This window comes from Dermochelys coriacea, chromosome 1 (genome assembly GCF_009764565.3).
Source record: "Dermochelys coriacea isolate rDerCor1 chromosome 1, rDerCor1.pri.v4, whole genome shotgun sequence".
In the NCBI taxonomy this organism is placed as follows: Eukaryota; Metazoa; Chordata; order Testudines; family Dermochelyidae; genus Dermochelys; species Dermochelys coriacea.
In genome coordinates, this window is record NC_050068.2 from 338,402,403 (window position 1) to 338,426,666 (window position 24,264).

The following is a 24,264-nucleotide window of genomic DNA, read 5'->3' on the forward strand; positions in this document are numbered from 1 at the left end:
GCCCTAGGGATAGCAGTAAACTGCTTGAACTAGCAGTTCCTTCCCCTTGACTACTTCCTTCTCCTCCCCTTCAGCTTGTGGGGCTTCCTACCCTCCCTCTGCACAAACCAGGCATCCCTTTACCTAGGATCTTGGTCTTCTTAGCCCACCACAGCACTTCTCCAAACTCTTCTCTACTTCCCTCCAAACTGCTCTCTGCTCCAACACCAATCCTTTCTGCCTCAACTCCTTCCCTTGTCCATTTGAAGCGGGGAGGGGGGCTTATCAGGTGACTGGCTTCCAGGTGCTCTAATTGGCTTCAGGTGCTTTAATTAATCTATAGCAAACTTTCTTCCCTCTATAGGGAATAAGGCTCCCATCTAACACTCTCCTACTGCCCTCTGGCCATGCTGGATCACCCCACCCATTTCTGGACTTTGAAGAGCTAAATGATCTCTATGGCTCCTCTTTCATTGCTATAGTCTACAGCAGTGATTTTTTATTTTTGATACTGAGGCAGGATAGTGCAGTGGACTTCACTAGGAGTTAAGTGCCTAACCTTCTTAGGTGCTTTGTAAATCCAGTGGGGTGCTGATCTGTATCTTTAGGTGCCTAAATACTTTTATAAATCTGGCCCTCTGTGTCTGCCTTTCCCATCTGTAAAATGCAAATAGTTTTGTGAAGAATAATAAGCAGTGAGAGATCCTGTAGTGCAGTGGCCTAGGATTCAGGAGACCTGGGCTCTATTCCTAGTTCTGTTGATGACTTGGTGTGTGATCTTGGATGAGTCACTGCATCTCTTTCTTCTTGAGTGTTTAGAGTGTAAGTTCTTCAGGGCAGGGACGCTTTCTCACCACAAGTGAAATCCTAGCCCCACTGAAATCAATAGCAAAATTCCTATAGTTGAAATCCGGGCTCATTGACTTCATTGGGGCCAGCATTTCATCTTATGTGTTTTGTGCAGTGCCTAGCTCAGTGAGGCCTTGCTCTCATTTGGTGGGTACTGTAATATAAATAGGTTTCAGAGTAGCAGCCGTGTTGGTCTGTATCCGCTAAGGTGCCACAAGTACTCCTGTTCTTTTTGTAATATAAATAATGATTTTTCTATAACGCTGTATGTGTACACGGCACTTCACAATGTGTAGAACGTGACAAAGAACAGTACTCCAGCCCAGGAAAGCTCGTTACATAAAGGCACAAATGGATAAATTAGAGACAAAAACAATAGAGGCAGGTACCATCCAGACACAAGCGAGCAGCATGTGGTAATTAGAGCTAGGAGGCTCCATGGAACAGCTGTGTTTTTCAGGAGCTCTTTGAAGGAGGAAAAAGAAGAGCTTGGCAGGCATTATTCAGAGGCGAACGGGGTGGCAAATAAAATGTCTGAGACTTTGTACGGCTGGGTTTAGCCATGAGTGAAATATTACTGGCATTGTACGAACTCTTAGCAATAAGGATTTTTAATGGAAATCCTGACAGACTTTTAATTATGGCGCCACACCAGGGGCACTGTAATAAAAGGTGAAGTTCTTATCTTTTTGGTCATTTGTGCTTTTGTTCCATGCTACCAGCTTTCACCCTGACAGACAACTTTGTGTTAAATATTTAGACTGAAATGTTGCCAAGATGATGTCACCTCTTTTCTCCGCACATTTTATGTGGGTTTCTCAAATATCATACAATATAGCCTAAGGCAAATAGTATGCATTACAGTTCTTTGTGTGTGTGTGTGTGTTTTAACACCTTAGCCCTCATTACAGTGAGTAGCAAGCAGTCTCTTGTTGTTAATGTAAACTAAGTAAGTACCTCTTTTCTTCTCTTGTCAGGGGACATTTAAATTGGCTTCAGCTGGACCGTAGAGTGCTAGAACATGACTTTCCCAAAAAGTCAGGACCGGTTGTTTTGTACTTCTGTGTCAGGTAAGTGTGTGATTGCCAGCAGGCCCCATGGAACACAATTAAAATGACACATTTCCTAGAGGTCAACAAAGTGGGCCTTTCTGTTCTTGTTTTGCTTTTCATAAGGCTCCGCAAAGTGCATGTAAAAATGACAATAATTGTTTACTGAGGCTCTTTTTGATCTGGGTGTCATTCTTCTTTTGTTCACACCAGTGTCAATTAGGAGTAACCCCACTGTAGTCAGTGGAGTTACACAGAGGGAAATCCCCAGTATGAGGGGAAATCGGGCCCTATATAAGTCGAATTAATTTTGTAGTGTAGACTGACTTGCCCTTTGATCTGACACAGAATAGCCATTCTGATGTTAAAAACAAAACAAAACAAGTGTTACCCTATAGGTCTTGTGAAAACCCTCATTTGATGTCATAGGGCAGGATATTGTAACCAAGAGACCATTCCACTGTGGGTGAGGAAAGAAACCTCCTTAGAGCTGTGGATCAGTACAGTAGTTCAGCATTAAATGAAGGACCCCAGGTATTTCTGTGACCACTGGTGAAAAGTCCATGTTCAGAGGCCAGAGATGCACACTGAGCAGTGGGCTCCACTATCCTCTGTGGTGGTAATGAGTACATTGTGCTATAACATGAAAGGTAGTGGGATACCAGCAGGCTCGAGAGACAGTAATGGATTACTTACCTTTAGTTTACTATCTAGCTGCATCCCATCTGTGCAGCAGAGGTCTATGGCAAGGTGTAAAGGCTCTCTAGCACGCAAAGGTTATTGCATTCCAGCCTATCCCATGGCTGATCTCGGCCAAAAGAAAGGGGTGGCTGCTACAAAGGTAGCAATAGACAGAAGGGTTTGTCCTCTCCCATGCCAGCCGGTGGAAGGCATTGGTTACCCAGTACTTTGGGTTGGTTTGTTCTGGTTTTGAGCCCTGAAAAAAGGGGTTTGGAGAGTCCTGTAGCTGGGGACTTTATTTTTCCTTCCCCATCTGAGGAATGCACGTTGGTTTACCTGGCCCTCTACTGCTAGTAGCTAAAGGAGATCCTTCCTTAATCAAGTAGTTAGAATCTGTGTTCTATCCCCTCTGTCACTGACACGTCCCCCTTATAAATTAAAAACACTTTTTAATATATTTAACACCATTATAAATGTTGGAGGCAAAGCGGGGTTTGGGGTGGAGGTTTCAGCTCGTGACCCCCCATGTAATAACCTCGTGATTCCCTGAAGGGTCCCTTGAGAACCCCTGCCTTAGGTGTCTGCAGCTTTGTTATTCTTTAATGTATATGGCACGTTACCTACTGTGGTGTTAGTGACGCCATCATTGTAGAAGGTTGAATGTGCTTGCAAATATCTCTCTTGTATTATCACTGCTGTATACTTACAATGGACAGAGCCTGGCTTAACACGCGGACCCTAATCCGGGATATCAACGTGACTAATTCAGTACACCAGATCTTCATTACAGAGAATTCTGTTTACTGGTATTTAAGGAGCATGTGTTTATCCTCTGATATTTTAAATGTCATTTGCCCAGAATATGAAACCAGTAAAGACCTGGATAAAGAGCGGTTAAATAGTAATTTGCAGGAAGGTGAAACTAAGATAGAACTCTTGTATTTCGTGTGAAAATCATTGGTTTTTTTTATCCTTAAAATGCCTACAGCAGTTTTGATGGGTCAAGTGCCCACCTGAGACACTTCACTGTCTAAATTGCTCCAAATTTAAAAAGCTTTGGGCGGAGAGGAAAATATACCCTGCAGACTGAGAGTATGAAAACAGTAACGTCTTTGTCAGGGAGAATTTCTCTACCTTTTAGTTAATCTGAACTCTCTGGAATAATGCCACAGTCCCCCACCCTCGCTACACAGCACAGCATTTCTCAGTAAAACCTGCCTTGTGTTCTTGCACTTTCATCTGATTACATTACCAATAATCTACTCTGACGTGCCTCCCTATGGAAATCAGTGGGGCGGCACAGGAGTTAGTCGTGGTAGTATTTGTTCCCAAGGGCCCAATTTTCTCCTCAGTCACTTAGTCAATTCCCACTGACGTCAGTGTCTCTCTCTGTCTTAGGTTTTTATACAGTACTTCTTGGTAAGGTTTCGAATGGGAGGTGCACTGAGAGGGCAGAACTGGTTGGTCAGATGTGAACTGTCCCATGATATTATGTTATGGTGCTGTGTTTTAATATGCATCATAAGCCCCCATGCTTTTTTTACAAACAGGTAAAACCCTTTCCCAGTCCCAAAGAGCTTACAATGAAAAAAAGGCAGAGAAACCGAGATTTATGACAAAGATCCAGGGAGTGTATGGAGAGGACTGATAGAAGCAGGAGGGATTGGTTGCAGAGGTAGATTTTTAGGGAGATATTTGAGAACCGTATGTTGGCAGATGACATAGAAACTGTACCGCACACAGAGAGCAGCATGTCAGAAGCCATGAAGCTAAGATTAGGAAAGAGAGACCGCAATATCAGATGGATGAGGGCATTAAGAGGCAAGACACAGTGAATCAATGGAGAGATTCGAAAAGTATAGGGGGTGATGTTATCTATGCAAAGGGAAAGGAAGATGTAGCAGCACTGTGATCTCTCTTTGAGATGCAGGAGGAAGAGTTCAGACCTGGGGCCCCTGGAGATGAGTAGGTCACCGTATTCTGGGTGAGAGAGGACCAGGGCCCAGATAAAGTGGACCATTAGAAAGTGAATTTTGTCTTGATTTGCAATCCCCAGTCTGAAACAATGGTCTGGATGTCATGGGAGGTTAGTAATTCCTATTCAGGGAATATGTGAGCAGGGAATAGATAGTGTGTGAATGGTTTATCTTTTGGAGATTCATTTCCGTTTTATTAATTGACATTAAGAAACAGTCAGTAGAACTCATTCCTTTCTCCAGTGCGATGTCCTTTTGGTGAGGATTCCAGACTCCACTCGTTGCGCTGCAGCCATTAATCATTCTCTGCAGAAGTAGCTATGCTAAATCAGAATATTCATCCTGTGGTTGGGGGAGGACCTGGGGTGCTGCGAAGGAATCGGTAACACTCCAGCCCCATGGAAGCCAATAGCTTGTATCTATGGCAGAGCTTTGATCCCCCAAAGGAATGTCCATTTCAGATGAAGCCTACAATGTAGGTTGATTGTTACCAGCTGGGTTAATTCAGCATGGGAAGGGAGGTCAGAAACCCTAAATATAGCAAGTGAGGGTTGCACTCCTGGGTAACTAGGGCTGCTGTAGGATGAAATGGCTACAAGTGTATTGTAAGATACCTCAATGAAATCAATAGCACAAGGTTCAGATGTGCTGCTGTCTGTAATTTAGCTTTACCTTGTATTCTGTCCACAATGGAGATTTGCCCTGACTCCAGCCATTGGTGGCTCAGTGTAGCTGTCCTGGTGTGACCCCTAGTGAACGCAGGACAGACCACTATAAGCTGCTGTTTACACTTGTGCTGCTTTCAAGCACAGCTTAGCTCCACCAGTACTAATAGTGGCTTTGCCAGTCAACACTGGGGGCTTGCATGGATGGCTGGCCATGAATGTCTGGCACCAGGATAAATGTCCAGACCAGACTAGGCCTTCAGCTGCTTTAGTTTTTCAATCTTTGCCAAATCCAGTGTTTAAAACAATATTCCACCATTAGAAAAGGGCTGATATCAAAAAAATCAAAACCATCGGGGCGTGGCTGTCACTGTGGAAGGGTGAGAATGAACTACTAATGAATGCAATGTCCGTGGGGCTAGATAGACCTTTCTTCTTGTTGCTGAAACGCCCCATTGCTCCCAGTGCTGGCTAGAGGATAAATATGGGACATTGTTCCCTGGAGCTCTGAGTCCTCAACCTTGCTTGAGTCACTTAAGCAGTGATCACAACGCATCATTGTTATTTGTGTCATTCGCTTCTGCTGGCTTTCTCTTGTCTTTGAGAAATTAGATTGGGGGTGGTGCTGACAGCAGCCTGCTGTGTTGTGAAGATAGAGGTGTGAATGTAACCGCACTAAATTAACCAAAGTAATGTATTCATCTCGCATGTAACGGGTGCCGTTTGTCCATCTACAGTGTTCGCCACCGGAAAGAATTGAATGCAACATTCAGAGGTTTTCCCTTTTTTGGGTGAGGGGAGGAGGATTAGTGATGATGGCCACTGAATACATTTCTGGACCAGGCTGTAAGGCTGGAGAAAGGGAGGCAGGAAACTGATGCTTAGGTGAGAGCGGACAGTTTATAGTGTAATGCCTCATTCCATTGCATTGCCAGAAGTTCCTTCTCCCCTCAGGGCCTGTCTCTCTCTCTTATGCCCACTGAGGTGGGATAGAAGCAGCATTCACAGAGATCAGAGCCAAAGGACTAATGATGAGATATTAAAACGGGGCAATCAAAATAAGTTTCACAATCCAGGGAGCAGTGCTTTCCCATTGTATTTTAATGGAAACGCAGCAGATACTCTTCACCAGCCTTTGTGCCTATGACAGTAGAACCCAGAGGACCCCTTGTACTAGGCTCTGGCCATACACAGAGGAAGAGCCAGTCCCTACCCCAGATTGCTTACAGTCTAAATAGACAGGACAAAGGAAATGTTTGACACCAGCAGGCAAGATCCCTAAGGGACCAGCCACCAGACTGGGCACGAGGCATTCCCTCTCCCTGTGCCGGAGCTGTGAGGTAACCCCCTCTCTGCCCCTATACACCCCAACATCCCATCTGCACCTGGAGCTGTGGGGAGGAAGGTGTTGGAGCCAGCTTAATCAGCTCTGTGCCTATGGGGAATCCACAGCACCAGACCTGTAGCCAGTTTCTGCTCAGATCAGTGGGGCATGTGCGGGGGGGAATAGACTCTACCCCCATATCTCGCTATGTCTGTACAATACCATGCATGGATATGATGCTATATAAATAACAATAACAATAAAACTTTGTTAAATCTGTCTTCATGACCAGGTCCAATCTAGCTGCCAACCCAGGTTCCCCATGATTGGACCTGCCTCTTCCACAAACGCTGGCTAAGCAGTGCCATAAACCAGATTTTCCACAGCTGCATGTAAACAGGGTTCTTTGTACAGTGTGCACCAGGCCTGTCTGTGCTCAGGGAAAAAGCTTGGCACTCACCCGAGTGAATATGTAGCTTGTCTAGCCACCGTGTATAAATACAGTAACTCAGACTTTGTTTGCATCTTGCTGAAAGCAAAAAGACCCTGCAGATAATTTATCACTGCCTTCCCAGGATGGCCCCATGTTTTAGTCACCATGGGGAAGGTGTAATAAATGGCCTGTGGGAAAGCTCCACTCCTCTGAGTCTGTTTTAAGGCTTGAGAAACTTCCGTCCAGAAGATTTACTTGTGTGAGGACTGACCTTTGCTTGAACAAAGGAACTAATGGGGACTTTGCTACTTAACACACATCTCTGTGTTCTGGACTTAGCCATCCATTAAACACGTATCTTAAAAGCAGTTTCACTCTAGAGTCCCCTAATGTAATTTCTGCCTTTTGCTTAACTGGGAATACATTTTATATAAGTGAGCTGTGTTTAGAGAATGGGATAAGTAGTTTTCACTTTTTCCTTTACAGTGAGTCTTTCAGCAAAAAAAAAAGTAATGTAAAAACTCAATCCTATAAGCCACATTTTGAAGTTTCAAGTGTTGGCAAGATTGTGTGGCGTTTATGAAGCTCTTAGTTAATGTAGTGAGAGGCACTATACAAAAACAATAGATGGGAAAGCTGTCAGTATGAGATTTGTACCTATTGTTTATCTAAATTAATACTTAAGCTAATGCATTAAAACAGAGACTTGGTTAAAATCACATAGTCACCACCTCCACTGCCCTTCACCTTGTTCAGTTATGTCTGTACAGAGTGGGTATGCAGTGCTACCACCTGTATAAGCTAGTGGGTAGAGCTTCTTTGAGAGTGTTTCATTCATGGCATGTTACACGAGACGCCAGGCACTGGAGACACTGATCCCATGAGTCAGTAACAGCAAGGAATTGAAACCAGACATTCTGAGCTCGAAACCAGACCAGCTTCAAAGGGTGAAATCCTGACCCCATTGAGATAAATGGCAAAGCTGACATTGGCTTCAGTGGGACCAGGATTTCACCCAAAAGATTTCTGGTCAGTGTGTCCATCTGTAAAATGGATACGTGAATTATATCAAAGGGATGTTCTGAAGCTTAAGTGATTAAACTTCTAAACTGCTTTGAGATCTTCGAATGAAAGGTGCTCCATAGGTGCAAAGCAGTGGTGTTATGAAGTACAGGGCACCCTCTCAGGTTCATCTGTGGTTGGGAAGTGACTGTTGGTGGAAGAACTAAGACTATCTGACTTGGAAGTCGAACAATGGGCCATGGAGTTTAAGAGACAGCATGGGAAATTCCCATTCAGACCCTCTTTTTCCACTTAGATTCTGTTGTAAATTGGCTGTTGGAGAGGAGATGGGGGAGGTGATTGTTTGCACTAGCCCTGCCTTCTAGTTCTCAGTACCTGCTCAGCCAATCGCTCTCTCCACCAACGTGTCTGTGCTTGTGGGGACTCCCCAGCACCAGAGTCAGGTGCAGAGTCAGGGCTCCAGGATGCCTTTCAGGGACAACCCCCTCTGGCCAGAACACACCTCGCTACGTTGTGCCGCTCCGTCGTTTTCCATCAGGTGATTCTGGCAGGTCTATGCTCAGCACAGCTGGGGGACTCACTAAGCACCTGTGCACAGGCTGCTTGATGTCCCACCTAAACATTGTAGTGGAATGAGCACCTGCCTGAAACATCTCCCAGTTCCTCCCTTCTTGCCTGCCCATGTAACATGCAGCTTTTACAATGGTACATTTATAGAACCTCTCGTCATCTCTGCCCTGCTCCTTTAAGGGGGGGTTCCCCAACTGAGAGGAGGCTCCATTGGGGAAATATGCAGCCAGAGACTCTATCTAACTTTCCACTCCTCTCACCATTGGATGCTGGAAGCAACAATGTACGTGCCCCCATACAGGTACTCAGTCCACTTGTTCCTTCCTCCCAGACCATCCCCTCCCATTGTGGTTTCTGGGCCCAAAGAACTCCTTCCCCAGGTCCCATGGAAGGCTATGGGGCGAATGCTGCCCCTGAGGTAGTTGGCCACCCCACCTTCCCCACACACACACTTCCATAGGGTAAGGGGAAGATGTGGATATGGCTCACTGAAGCCAATGGGGGTCTTTTGATTGGCTTCAGTGGCTTTTGGATCGGGACTATGTAGGTCCCCCTTAACATGCAGTTCAGAAGGGTATCTGGCCCTATCAGACCTCACGCTGCCCCTGTGAAGTAGGCCCCTGCCTGTCAGTTCATATTAATCTCCCCATTTTAGACAGTTAAACTCTGGCACAGGATTAAGAGGATTAAGAGATCTTCCCAAGCCACCCCACATGTCAGGAAGAAACCTGAGAGCCAAGGCTCCCAGTTCCCAGCGCGGTCTGCCCCAGCTTCTAGATGGATTTTTGGTCAATGCTCCAGAGATGGTGTAAGTATGGAAAATGTGCAGTGGCTTGATAGCATGTGATACAGGAAGAGGATAGGGAGGGGAAAAACACGTTGGCTCTGGTCAAATAATAGCCCTGGCTTTCTAGGCTCAAATCACTCTCTTAGTAGGATTGCATTCACCTTCCAAGTAAAACTAAATGTTGCAGCCACCATGTGACCAAATGAAAGCAAATAATGCTCCCTCTTCCCAAGCCCCATCTCCCACATACTAAATTGCCTGTCATTAGCTTTGATTGCTGGTATCTGGTATGGAAAGAGAACAGCACCAAGTGAGGGGGTGGAACCCCACTTTCCCAGTCTTCAAAGGAGGGAGGCATTCAATGCTAAAATTGATGTGAGGGTTCCACCAGAGAGGGGAGATGGAAGGGGCTGTCACTGCTTTGGATTTTCATATTTGTTTCTGTCTGATTACTTAGCAGATCTGCAGCAGGGTCATTTTTCCCTCCCAAGGAACATTGTGTGCTTTAAATGTCAACACTTAAAGTGTGCATCCATGAACATTAACACATGGGGTTTGAACATAAAAGCAGCCCAGCACTTTGAGCTGTCTAAGATAATCATTTGCCACAAGATGCTAGGTGTAACAGCATCTCCATCTGATGTGCTCATACATACAATTTATTTTTGCAGAGAGCAAATCATCCCATTCGCTCCATATTATCCACTGAGGTTTTAAATGACATGGCAGGGAAACTACAGGCCAGATCCTAAACACTGCAAACGGATAGCTCTCCCCATTCAGGGAAGTGGACACTGAATCCAATTTTATCTATTATTTTGTTTATAAACCTGAGCGTCTCTGCTTCTTTGAGAGCTTTACATTGCATCCCACTGAGAAGAGAAACGTTCATAGATTTTTCAGGCCAGCAGGGCATGTTTTGCCCTTGTCCTGTGCCTTCCGTCCTAGGAGCTGAATGTACTGCACAATAGAGCTGATGGGGGGGAAAAAGGAAAATATATAGGTTAGAAAGAAACAAAAAAAAAAATGTTCCTTTGTTTGGAACTTTTCACAGGATTTTTTTTTTAGTTTTTTGTTTGTTTGTTTGCTTCAGTGGGGACTAGAGTGCACTCTCTCTCCAACTGTATTTCTCCCCCCGCCTCTGATTAAAGAATATAAAAAGAGAGGAAAGAAGTAAAAAACTAAGTGGGTTATTTTTCCCCACCAAAGCAAACAGAGTACTTTTGAAAGTGTTTGAAAACTATTCAATCATTTTCCAAAAAAATTATTTTCAAATTTTCTTGCAAGTGAAAAACGTTGATTAAAAAAGGAAAAATCTATACCAGTTTTGTCCAAAAAGCCAAGTTTCATTCCATAAACCTTTTTGACCACCTCTGTGCATAAGCATGAGTTAAGGTTCACAACAACCAGGAGAAGTAGGAAAGTGTTATTATTAAACACATAATACCTTTGGGCAAACTGAGACACACGTATATTAAATAATAATCAGGGGCAATGGAGACTGGGGATGAGGGGCTCTCTCAGAATCAGGCACCTTCCTGATGAGATAATGGAACAGGGGGCAGATTTTCAAAGGTCCAAATGGCAGTTAGGCACCTAACTCCTCTTGAAAGTCAATGGGAGTTAGGCGCCTAATTGCCATTCATGCCTTTGACTGTCTTCTCCCCTCTCCCACTCCCACCCTCCTATCCTCAGCTCTTATAACTCTGCATAACTCCAGTGAAGTCCATGCAGCGATGCCAATTTCCATCAGCTGAAGATCTGGGATTTCTGCAGTTGCTTGCAATAAACACTGTAGCAGCAATATGTTTTGGCTGGTTGAGATACAAATTGCCATTGATCACTGCGTGGTATGTCGGAGGCTTTGCTGTTTAGGAGTGAGTTGCTAATATTTAACATGAGCATGGTCTGATTCGAGCCAGATGTGCACTCCCAACTAATAGATTTTAGTGCCGTTGAAATTTTAAACGGTTCAGATGTAGTAATAGATATTGGAGGATTTCTGAATCCACATCACTCACTATAATCTTCCTGCCACTGAAAGGTAGCCGTCAAGACAAGCTCTTTGTGTTCATTACACAGTGCAATATTCAGTGGTCCATTTAATTAATGCTTAGAAAATGTATTTGGTGAAGTATGTGACAAGGGGATGGGGACAGGGAGAATCAGGATTGTAATTAACGTGATCTTTTTAATGTAGATTGTGAAGTCAAAAGCCCTTTGGAGATTTCATGCCTCCTGGTCTAAGAATGGGGAACTATACTGTCCTTGAAACACTTACTGGCTAGTGGAATTAGCTGTCTATGTAGTATTATTTATTGTTTATATTACAATAGCATGTATATCCCCAACTGAGATGTGGGCCTGATTGTGCTAGGCACTGTCCAAAAAGAGATGCTTTTCTAAAAGCTATGCTCAAGTCAGCCAGAAGTTATGGGCTTGATGCTGGGGTTATACTGGGTAATGTGCTTGGCCTGTGTGATGCAGGAAGTTCGACTAGATGATCTGCATGGTCCCTTCTGATTTAAAATGGATGAATATATGACACATAGTAAAAGTCCCTGCCCAGAAGAGATTACAATCTAAATAGACAAGGGGTGTGGGAAAGAATTAATATAATCCCTGTTCTACAGACTGGGACTAGCAGCACAGAGCGAAAGAGAGTTACTCAGGGTCATACAGAAAGCCTGTGGCAGAGTCAGGAATTGAATCCAGATCACCTGAGTTTTAGTTCAGTGCTTTAACCACAGGGCCATTCTTCCTCCCTGCTTCATCAGAGCAATTTGGTCATTGTGAAGTGTATTCTCCTTCCATGTATTTGGAAATATGGATGGTGGAAGAAGGGATCATAACCAGTGTGCACAAAAAAATAAAAGTGCCTTCTCCCACCCCACCCCCTCACTTGTTCCAGTGCTGGCTGTGAATTCAAGGGAACGAGCTGCAGTTCTGGTATTCCGAGCACAGGAGTTCTCTGCAAAGACCAATTTTCTTTTAAATAAAAACAGCAATTTCCCTGTGCTCATGTATTGTATTCTCGAGAGGTGCGTCTGCTCCAGCGCCTTCCCAGAATACATTACACCAGGCAGGTCACTTGAGAACTGGGTTTTCTTTGTGCATCTAAAGTATCGTGTGCGAGCTCTCAGTTATGCTGGGACTCACTTTTACATGGCAAAGGGGTTTGTATGTGCCCACATAGAAAGCATCATTGCAGCTTCAAGAAATGCGACACTGCCCCCTAGCGTTGAGCAGGAGGTTCTTGGTTTTTGAGCTAAGACGCTAACAAGGATCTCTGGCAGTGCTACAAACTCCATTTTTTCTGTATTTTCCACCAAATGCATGCGATGAAGTGAGCTGTAGCTCACGAAAGCTTATGCTCAAATACATTTGTTAGTGTCTAAGGTGCCACAAGTCCTCCTTTTCTTTTTGCGAAACTCCATTTGGGATCTGAAAACCAAACCCTTCTCTCTTCTTACCTCAGCACCAGTAAGAAAGATCACACAGTCAGCATTTAGCTGTGATGTGTGGGGTAGAATTTAGTCTCCATTCCATTGTGGTATTGACTCTCAGGCACCAGCAACAGCAATCATTTTGTCGGTGTTTTCAGCAGCTGGAACTTCAGATGCATGCAGAGAGCAGACTTAATGAGAAGGTGCCTGTTTTACACAGTTCCTTTTCAGGACATAGCTGAATGTGTAAAACAGTTTGGATAATATGGCAAGAGAGAAGCAGTTCTGAAGGGTCTTCAGAGGAGACTCAGGATTGTGGATTACTGTTATTGAATGTGCATATTGAAGTAGTACCCATCACCCTAGTCAAGGTAAGAGCCCCACTGTACCAAGGTCCCACTCATGATTAGAGTGGCACTGTATAAGCACATGCAAAGAGCTTACAAATTAAGGCCCCCAACCCTGCTAACTACTTAATACGGGCAGACCCTGTGAGTAGCCCCCGGACTTCAGTGGGGGCTCCTCACGGGCATAGATCATCTGGGAGGGTCAGAGTTTAAGACTTCACTGAAGCTGGACCAGCTTAAACCAGCACTGAATTTAAGCCTGCATTTTTAAAGGGTCTTTCTTTTTCTGATGGATCCTGATTATACAGACAGCACTTCCCTGGCACTTTCCCACTTGTAATTGCCTCTGGTGCAGTTTGTAGTGTAGTTTAGATGGGGGCTGTATCTGCCATTGTAGTGCAACTTAAAAATCAGCATGAACCAGAGTGGACAGAAGTATGATTTGATTTTTTCCCTTTCAATGAAAATACAGAATACATATAGAATGTGCTTTAATCGTTATTTGAATCCAGAGTATATATGTTTCCTCTCCCTATAGTAATGTTAGAAGCACATATGGTACAAGAATAATTATACAAAAATAGCTTTGGATTTTAACTGCAACTTGCATTTATTTCACACAACTTATTAAGGGCCAGATCCTGTGCCCATTGAAACCAATGGAAAAGCTCCTGTGGATTTCAGTAGTACAGAATTCAGGCCCCAAAACAATAGAGAGGAGAATTCCATTTATGGCAAGTAAATAGAGCCCTGCGCGGATACAAAATTTGTATCCACATCCAATATGCAATCCGCAAACATGGTCCGTGGATATAAAGCGAATAACTATGGATTTGCAGGTCTCTACAAATAAAATCTGTTTGAGTGTGTTTTGAGGGTTTTTTTGGTGATAAGGATTTGGCTAAACAAAATTCTTCTGTATATACAGAATCATTTCACCCATTACTAAACTGCAACCTCTTCTGGGTTAGAATGAAGCCATTTCTTAACAGCGCCCAGCAATGCTACCCAGTGTCTTAGGGCAGGGAGTGAAAAAGATGTACCAACCAAGACTGCAGAGAAAGTTTAGATAGGTATAAATATAGATATAAATCCAACACAGAAATAAAATAATCCATTTGGCAATCCTTTTCCTTTCAGCACGGTCGGGATTTATACATGCAGTTAAGCTGAAGGATCGGGTCTTAAAGGACACACAGATCTCTCACCAAACCACAGAATCCTCATTATAAACAAAGGAACTTCCTTAGTCCTTATATCTTTATTGATCACATTTTTCATGTAATCAAAGTCTAGTGGTAAGTTTCTTGTGTGGCTCATCTCTCTATCCCTTTCCTTTTCAGGTTCTACATTGAGAGCATATCTTATTTAAAGGATAATGCCACCATCGAGTTGTTTTTCTTGAATGCAAAGTCCTGTATTTACAAGGTAAGGACTCCTTTGAATTAAGGAAGGGACTGGGGGATTCAAAAAAATGGGGTACTCATCTGGACGTGGGGTTTTCCATTTGTCCATAAGTAAGGATACTGCTATAGATAATCCGCTTCCACTACCCGTGATTCTGGTTGTAATGAAATATAATGCCTACAGCACTTCTAAAGAAATAAGAGAGTTCATGTGAATAAGAGAGGCTGGACCAGGGTGACCTTGCATAACTAGCCTTCCAACAGTCTCCTGGTCTATTTACTCTCTCCTTCTATGGATTGTCTCACCATGCTTATGCCATATCCCAGCCCTTTCCAGAGCACCTTCATATGTGATCTTTTATCTATGATCTGCCATTTGTTTTATCTGTTTTGTGTACTGCATGCTGGGTAATAACAAGAAAGGACTCCATGCTTGTAAAACTAAACTGGCACTTTATTCAGGGAACTGTTACAGAGGCACTGCAACAGCCGCTAGCATTCCAGCCCTGTGCACACAGACTGACTTCCGTTCCTGGTGCTTCCTCCAAACTCTTCCCTCTTACAACCTGTGCTCCTTGCTCCAAGTTCCGTACAGGTTGCTATGGTATCTGTCGTAAACTGAAGGATCGATTGTCCTCTCCCTTACAGTGCGGAAAATAAGTAACTTCCTTGAATGGAGTTACACTAGTGTGAAAGGTGAATCAAGCCCCATGTCCCTGGGGAACAAAAGAGCCCTTTAAAAGAGTGACCCTAGCACAAATTGAGTGGTGCAGGTATATCATGTACACAGCTGTGCAGGTGCATCATGCTGTAGGGGCATCATGCACAGAGCTCACATTTCTGTTGTGAGCTCCGTACAGCCAGTGGGGTGATGGTGCACATAGGCTATCTGTCCTGCACACTCCTGTCCTGGCCCCCCATCTCCCCTCCTGCAATCTCTAGCCTTTGGAGTTCTCTATGGGTTCCTGAGGCAGGGGCAGCTGACTAGCCTGGCCCATGAAGAGGACACCTTCAATATTAAACCTAGAGCACACCATCAGGCTCTCTGTACTTCACATTGGGGCACCCACCTGTCAGTATGTGTTACACATCCCCCTCTGTGTCCGATCCACAGAGGCGATGGTGTATTACAGCTCTTGGCTTGAAGAGCCTGGATCTTTAGTTCAGATTTTGGAGACTGATGCTTTTAGCTCTCCAGGGTCCCTGGAGTTGGAACAAATAGTGACTGCCCCATTTGTACAGCAGCTTTCATGTGAGGTTGTCAAGATGCTTTATAAATATTAATTATTTCAGAGGTAGATTGTTATCATCTTCAATTTACAAGTGGGGAACTGAGGTGCAGAGAGATCGAGTAACTTGCCCAGGGTCACATAGAAAGTGTGTGGCAGATTAGATGCACTGAGCACAGGCCATACGAGACCGATGAGGGCTTGAACAAATGATTAGATGCCAAGAATTCCTCTTGAGTTGTAATCACCGCTCTGACAATGACTGTTTGTAGTCATAGACAAGTCACCTTGCCCCTCTGCCTTCTTCTCGATAGCTATAAAATAGGGGTAATACTTGATCAGACATACCTACATCTAATCTAGATAGTGCTAGTTCTTGCAGCACATCCATTCCTTTTATATCTGTCTGAGTGCCTCTCACAAGAGTGCTGGGATGCTAAATAATTCTGTTTGTAAAGTGCTGTTTCAGTTTCCCAGACAATGTGGGAGTGTTCACATCCAAACAAAAACGTCTTGGACTGAAAAAGAAAAATTGTAAAATATTTCCACTGTGACATTTAATTTCCACCTCAGTCCTCAACCTACCATTTCAGTCTTCCGTCCCCTCCATGCCCCCTGCCTTTCTTTTTCTCAACATACCTATGTTTTTATGGCCTAGTCTACTTGACATTTTCCCTTCCACAGAATCTGTTAGAGGTTAAAAAAAAAAAAAAACCAACCCCTGAAAATAAATTGAATCAAATTGTGCCAGAGGCAGATGTGAGCTTGAAACTGAAAGTATACAACCAAGTGAGTGTTTTAAAAAAAAAAAAAAATTCTGCATAAAGAATAGAAATGAGTGATTGTTGCAGGTTACCCCTGCAATGGTAGTGAGAGGAATCCACCAGAAGAGGGTGCCCTTGTAACTAACGTAAATGTCAGGATCAGGAACAGCTTCCCCTACCCATTTGGGGGGGAGGGAGGAAAGGAGTGAAACCAGTACATGGTGAAATGTTTTTGTGCCAAAAATAATCTGGCCTTGTGGACTATTGAAAAAACACCAGCCTGTTGTCACTAGTTACTGAAAACAAAACTAGCCCTTGCGCAGAATTGAGTGTGAGATAGATAAGGAGCTTCCTGGCTCAGAACTCAAATGTGTTGAGATGAGTTAAGCGCTGCACAGAGGCAATGGGCCACACAGTTGCTTTCTCCTATGTGGCCAAGAAAATTGTCTTGTGAAAGAGAAAAGGGGGAGCTCTGAGTCATCTGATTACCCTGAAAGTCCTGGTGTAATACCTGCTTGGAGTGGCTGGGGGCTGGACCTGCAGATTCCCAGGGATCTACGCAGATCTTAGGGGATCGGGGTCATCTGTGCAGAGACCTTGTTCCTCCACACAGCTCCTGGAGCTCCATCACACACCCTTCACCCCCATTGCATCTGTGCTGCCTTGGCATCTCGAGCTGAACCTGGAGAGCCCTGCTTGGAAGCTGGTTGTTCTAAGAGGCTGTGAGGGGGGCCCTGGTGGGTGTCTCTAGTCTGGGAATCGCTGGGAAGCTGGGCCCTTGTCTGGAACTATTCCCTGTCCACCTCACATCTTTGCTGGCAGAAACCATCCCTAGTGACTCATCTGCCAGTGAGGGAGCAGCAGCTGGAGAAAGTTGAGAGGGATTAAGATCTGAGAACAAGGGTATTATGCTTGTCCCAGCACTCCAAGCAGGGAAGTGACTTGCTCAGTAAGAAACGTTAAACAGGCTTTTGGCTCCAGTTGACAACAGTGTACCCCACAGTGCCATGTCCTAATCCTCACTAGCAGCAGTCCCTTTGACTTCAATAGGATCACAATTGGTCTCTCAGATTTTGTGTGTGCAGAGCAGGTGCTTAGCTGCCATCTCCCTGACTCTAGGCACACCTGCACATTTACGTGCTCAACTGCGCAAATGTAGAAGCAAAGCTGAGTAATATCGTTGAGAGAGGGTTGTTTTGTGGTGAAGGCACTAGCCTGGGATTCTGGAGATCTGTGTTCAAATCCTGCCTCTGCCACAGCTTCCAGTGTGACCATGTCTGTGCCTCAGTCCTTCCCCCTGTGAACTGGGGAGAGTAACTGTCCTTCTTCCCACCCTTTGTCTGCCTTGTCAGTTAGGGTGTAAGCTCTTTCCAGCTGGAGCTGCCTCTTGCTTGCAGCACCTAGCACAATGAGATTCCGATGTTGGCTGGGGCCTCTAGGTGGGACCGCAATACACATAATGCAACCTTCCATCGAAGCTGGATGCTCTGGGGTCACAAAGCACAGCCCAGCTGCCATTCCCCAAAGGCAGATGGAATCCAGGGGGCCAATGGACAATGCCAACCGAAATGCCCTTCGTTTGTATCATTGCTTTCACTTAGGTGTGGGAAATCCTGGCTCCTGACTCCAAATCCTGGCTGCTTTGAAACCCCCTGACAACTAACACTCTCAAAGCCCGTTAGAGACAAAGCCCATGGGGTTTGGGGATGTTGTCCATGGGGTTTTTGGACAGCCACGTGGTCCCTTGGCTGAGATTTGAATCCATCTAGCACCGTCTCAAAAGCTTCCTGCTGTGTTATATTTTTTAATTAAAAAAGCGAAACAACCTGCCGCATGCTAACATGTGTCTTCAGCATTTCCTAGATCCCAGGCAGGAATGAGGATGAGGGTTCCTGGCGGGAAGGTCTGGGTTTCCCCCACCCCAACCCCACAGGAACCTTCGCACACAAAGAATACAGTGTCTGTCAGGGTTGCTAACTAATGGTCCCATCCTGCTGCCCCTGGCAAAGGTCTCACTGACATCAGTGGGAGCAGGATTGGGCCCTGGGCCGACAGACCATTATCTGCATCTGTGACGTGGTGGTGGGGACTCTGCAGGAATGGTGGCAGGGCAGGGCCCCATGAACCTAGCCCAGCAGTAACTTTGAAGAGCTTTGCTTTTCAAAGAGGCCACGGTTCGAAATGCTTACTCAGCCCACTGGCGGCTCCAGCCGCCACCAGCTCTGTACGCAATGCACTTTGGTGCCCAGGGACCATCCTTTGGGAATATTGCCAGGAAAAGCTTATGCTGCTGTTCTTATTCTGGAGGAGGCTTAATAACAGAAAGCGGAGGGGGTCGGGGGAGCCTAGAAATCTGGGTCGATCTATTTCCGTCTGACCTCTCCTGAAACCATTACTTTGCACATTCAAACCTACTGTCATCCGAATACAAAAATAGCCCTCTCTGACGGCGAGACTCCCTCCCAGGGCCTTCCCAGTCTGACTTCCCGCCTCGCTCGGGTCTTGGTTTGTTTTAAACCGAGTGTTTGAATTTTAGTGCCTGTGAAAGATGCTGGGGAAAAGCGAGTTGCTCTTCTCAATCGGAGGCCAGGCTGGGGTGATGCTGTGCAGGGATCGGCCAGGGAGCCAGAAGGGAGTTCAGTCTCCATGCATAGACGGTGCTTGGCCACACTGCAGTGCGATGGTGGATGGGAACTGGGCAGAGGCCACCAAACAGCCATGGAACTGCACTAAGGAGGGCCCCTCTGTCACTCTGTCCATGCATGGAATTCCCAGGGGCCTTGTGGGTACTGAGGAACGGGGCTTACTCCCAATGGCCTATGGGGCTGAGCTATACTGAGGGCTTTCTATAGAGCCAGCGTAGCGGGTTTAGTTAGTAAACCCTGCTTAGAAGGTGAGCTCCCTGGGGATTTGGTACGTGTCTGGGCATATTGGTCCTATACCAATTGTCCAGAATAATAGGCAATAATCCATTCCCATTGGCCTGAGGTCTTTCCTTACACTGCAGGGCTTCTACTGCTCACCTAGCCATAACCACGGATGGCTCCTGGAAAACTGGGGTGAGGAAATATGTTCATTTGGGGCCAGGTCATGCCTGGGACCGGCCCTGGCTATGCGGAGAGGGAGCAAGCATGAGGCACCGTCCCCCATCTGCATGGTCCTTATGGCTGGGTCAGGCAGAAGCAGAATCTCTGCACTCAGTGGAGTGCCAGGATAGTGCTATTTCTGCGTTCTCTGGGGCCGCGCAGTGCTCCAAAGGGAGGGGGAGACATGGTACTCTGCCCCCTCCGACGCTGGCCAGCAGAGCTGGCTGGCTGCAGAGCAGGGCATAAGCTGCACCCTGAAAGGGGTGTAGGAGAGAATGCATTGCCTCTGGGAGGCCTTTTGGCTCCTGATGCTTTGTGTCTCCCTCTGCTCTTGGGATTCTGCAGCCCCATACCACCCCTTATCTTGGGCTGTGCCTAACTGGGCCCTGCCTTTGTGCTGATGTAACTTGCGCCCCCCACCGTGTTCCCTTGGTGCATACTCATCATGCATGAAATCAGCCCAAGTTCATCAAACACTGAAGCAGCAGCTGAATCTGGGGGAAGCAAGAGGAACCTCTTCACTGCAAACTACAGAGCCTTTCTTTGCTCCCACCTCAATGCAACCCCCAGTGGATCATTAGAGAGGCGATGAGGTAAGCTGCTTTTCTAGAAAGTTGGCTCTGCTGAACCACAATGCTTACACAAGAGTATCTCTGTTTGCCAGGGACAGAGCCAGCACAGCTCTTACGGCACTGGTCCCCAAACTTTGTATCTCGCACCCTCCCTTACCTCTGTCTGTGTCCCCCCTTCTGGAGCTGCAGCCCCGGCTCCAGGGGGCTGAGGGAGTGCGGACAGGAGTAAGGGGGCGGAGGCTGGAGCCACAGCTAGGGATGGGCATGGAGCCAGGATCCCAGGAGTGGAGCCCCGGGAGCAGAGCCCCAGACACGGGGCCGGCAGCCAGGATCCCTGGAGTGGGACCAGGAGCGGAGTCCTGAGCACAGAGCCGGCTTGGGTGGCGCTTTCTCCCCGACCTCTCTGGGGGCTGGCCCAAGCCCCAGCCACACCCCCCTGAACATTCCGTGGTGCCTCTGTAGGGGGGCACACACCTCAGATTGGGGACCTTTGTTTTATAGCTTGTGAAATGAGCTGTGTCCATTACCTGCATGGAGTGTATCGTCTAAATTTAGATCTCGGGTACCGGATGCACCTTTCTTTCCAGAGACAGTAAAGCAATTCAAACATGAACTTAAATTCCGAGAGCCCTGCAGGAACCTCCAGAGTTGGAATCCACCCTAAGGTGATTTGGACAAAGTAAGGCTCTGACCCAGGTGCCCCAGCAGAGCCCTATTGACCTCAGTGGAGTTGTGCATGAGTTAAGGACACTGCCCATGCAGATGCAATTGCTAGATCAGGGCCTACATCATGTGGCAGCAGAAAGAAGCACCATTTATATGACTTCCCTGACAGCTGAGGGAGACAAGATGGGTGAGGCGATATCCTTTATTGGATAACTTCCGTTGGTGAGAGAGACAAGCTTTCAAGCTTTAGGGAGCTCTTCTTCGGGTTTGGGAAAGGTAATCCGAGTGCCACAGCTAAATACAAGGTGGAACAGATTGTTAGAGATACTGGTTTTATGTGTCATTACAACCTGTAACCTACTAACTCTCCTTTGTCCTATGATTGCAGACAGTTTTAATTGCCCACTTCGTTTTGAATATTTCTTGCAACATGTGTTAACTCCTTACATCTGTTTCCTGACACCTGTTGCTTGGGGAGTCCAGATATGTGTATTGTGGGGAGTTGAACTTGTGGCGGAAGCCAAAATAGCAGTTTCCCTTTGCTTTTCTTGGTGCCTGGATCCCACAGTGATGAGCATTGTAAGGAAGTGCTTAGAACAGATCACATTTTACTGCCATGCAATGTCAAGAATATAATTTCAGTGCAAAACTATAAATCAGTCCAGGCAATTGTGTGAGAGAAACGGTTGTAATCAGCCCACTGGGTCTAAAACCTTCCTCCGGGAGCTCGGATTGGAATCCAGCATTAGCATGGGCTCAGCATAGCACTGGCTGTGAAACCTGAGGCCCGGTCAGTTTTATGGGGCTCTGGGTTTTATTGCAAACACAGCACACTGCTCCAGAGGATACAGCCCTTCAGTTTTCCCTGCTGAGGGGAAGGGGGAAAAGCCATGTTCCCATGAAGCCTGAGTGGTATTTTGGGACTAGAAAAATATTACATACAACCTTCTCCTAAAAGCGCATGGGAAAGAATGATTTCTCCTCCTCCCGCGCCCCCTCCCCTACAACTCCTCCAATCCACCCTGGTTGAGTTCTGATGTCGTGCTTCATTTACCAGAACACAGTTCTGTGTATTTTGCTTTCTCCACATCGCTGTGAGCAGGTCCAGTTGGTCTCTGGGAGTAATGGGAACCCTTTGAAGCTGAGCCAGAGAAGGCACATTTCACTGTGCAGGAACGAGCAAGTTCGTCTTGGGGGAGCTGAAATTTAGTGAACTCTGCTTTTTTCCCTTCTCTTTTCTTCCTAGGAACTCATTGAGGTTGACAGCGAGGTGGTGTTTGAATTGGCCGCTTACATCTTGCAGGTAGGGGTAGCAGCTGTCTTTTGTTCCTTCTGTGTCTGCGATGCTTAAATCTGTTGTTGGGGGTTCAGAAATCACAGACCCTCGGAAGGGGTTACACCAAGTGTACAGGAACAGAGAAGGTAGGGTGTATTTTGCCACGCTAGGGGGAAAAGGTTGGAACCCTTTAGTGCTGGATTGTAACCCTGCTGTCCCAGCCAAGCAAGGGGCATTGATTTGCTGCGCTGCCCCAGGAGCATGATGGGAACCAACTGGAAGTGGATGTGGAAGTGAGCTACCTGGCACAGATTACTTCCCCATCCTCTCCAGCTCCAGTGTGCTGGCTGGCATGCTGGGGCTGGAGCCATGGTTCTACTCACTCCCACCCCTGCCTATCCACTCCTTGCGCACCTGTGTGAGAAGGGGAATAGCAGCCCAGCAGCATATGCTGTCCTCCTCCTTGGAGATTCCAGCAACACATGCCGCCCACACAGGGATGTAAGGGGGTTCTTTACGCCCCATCATTCCCCTGTGCTGAAGTGTACAGTGAACCTAATTTGCATCCATATCTAGTGATACTTTGCACGTCTATAGCACCGCTCATCTGAGGATCTCAAAGGGCTTTACACACATTCGTCATGAATTAACCCTCACCACATCAGCAGGTAAGAACCCAGAATAAAAGCCAGATCTCCTGATGCCCCAGACAGGGCTGTGCTCAACCGTTAGACCACGCTTCTTTCCTTTCATATAGAGTGACCAGATGTCCCGATTTTATAGGGACCGTCCCAATATTCAGGGCTTTTTCTTATATAGGCGCCTATTACCCCCCACCCCCGTCCCGATTTTTCACATTTGCTATCTGGTCACCCTACTTTCATATGAGACATAAGTTTCCAAATTCGCTGACTACCCTGTGTCAGAGCCAACCCAGTAGCTAAAGGAAACCTAAGATGAAAATATTAAATCCAGTTTTGAAAAGCAAGGCCAGGTTCTGCTCTGTCACCAATTCTAAAGTGGTATAACTGCACTAACTTAGTGGAGTTGCTCCTGATGGACACTGGTGTGGGAAGAGAATCAAGCCCATGGTTGTGCCTGATTTTCAGATGTGTTGAGGACCCACAAATCCACTTGAAGTCAGTGGGAGCTGCAAGTATCACCACCTCTGAAAATCAAGCCTTAAATTTCCACCTTAGGATTCTGCTTCAGAAAAGATTTGTCAGATCTTATTTTATCCAAATTAAAAGACTGGCCCAAACTAAAACTCTGGAAAATTTGGATCTGGAACCAGATCTGAACTTTGTAGTTCAAGTTAATCTCCAGTTCAAAATGAATCACTTATTCCTGGGCACTTCAACAAACTGGAAAGGGGATGGGAAGTTACATGGCATAGCGGGATTCCCTTGTCCACACAAAAAGAAAAGCAGTTGAGAGGCAGCTTTATACAGCCCAACAGGAAACACAAAATTCTCCCAAGGCTTCCAGTTCAACTGGGGATGAGGATTTAATATGTCTATAGGTATGTCTTCACTGCAATTAACTTGAGTTAGCTATGTTCAAGTTACTCCTCTCGAGTTAGCAGCGTTCTTATGAAAACAGTTTAGCTGTGAAATAACACTCAAGTTGCTGCGTCCACACTGGTGCTACACTTGCTCATATATATATGGCCCACCCCATGGTTTTTCGCACTCTTTTAACTCAGGTTAACTCTGCAATTAAGACAAGCCCTAATCCTTCAGCAGATGAGCAACAAAGTTGTCTCAAACAGCACTGATTCCCTATCTCCCCTGTACCATTTGCACCTATGCAGAATGTTACCAAATCAGAATCCTCCATTCCCTCACACAGATGTAAATGGCCAGCATTTTGCACTGACTGCCCAAATGTAGATGACTGACAAGGTGCAAGACGCTGAAATGTAACCTACAACCTAAAGATCAGGGTAAACTGAAGTGGGCCAAATCCAGGGGCCAAATCAAGTTACAAAGCAAGTTACACCTGCTTAAACCAAGATTGAAGTTGGGCCTATGATTGTACTGAGACAACCTCTTTATTCATGAAGCAGAGGGGGGATGATGCACCAATTATCAAGAGTGTTTAGTAATGCTTGCAGTTCAGTACAAGTGACCTGGC

At 45.9% G+C, this 24,264-nt stretch overlaps 1 protein-coding gene across 12 annotated transcripts in view; it reads left to right on the forward strand.

Annotated features, from left to right (window-relative positions):
* The window catches only part of FRMD4A (FERM domain containing 4A), a 545,903-nt gene that overhangs the window by 426,782 nt on the left and 94,857 nt on the right, over positions 1–24,264 (forward strand). For all 12 annotated transcript variants that reach the window (XM_038383022.2, XM_043498286.1, XM_043498253.1 and 9 more), the window contains 3 exons: positions 1,806–1,898; positions 14,473–14,557; positions 22,099–22,155. In XM_038383022.2, the coding sequence (XP_038238950.1) occupies positions 1,806–1,898; positions 14,473–14,557; positions 22,099–22,155 (235 nt within the window). The remainder of the gene's footprint in view (positions 1–1,805; positions 1,899–14,472; positions 14,558–22,098; positions 22,156–24,264) is intronic.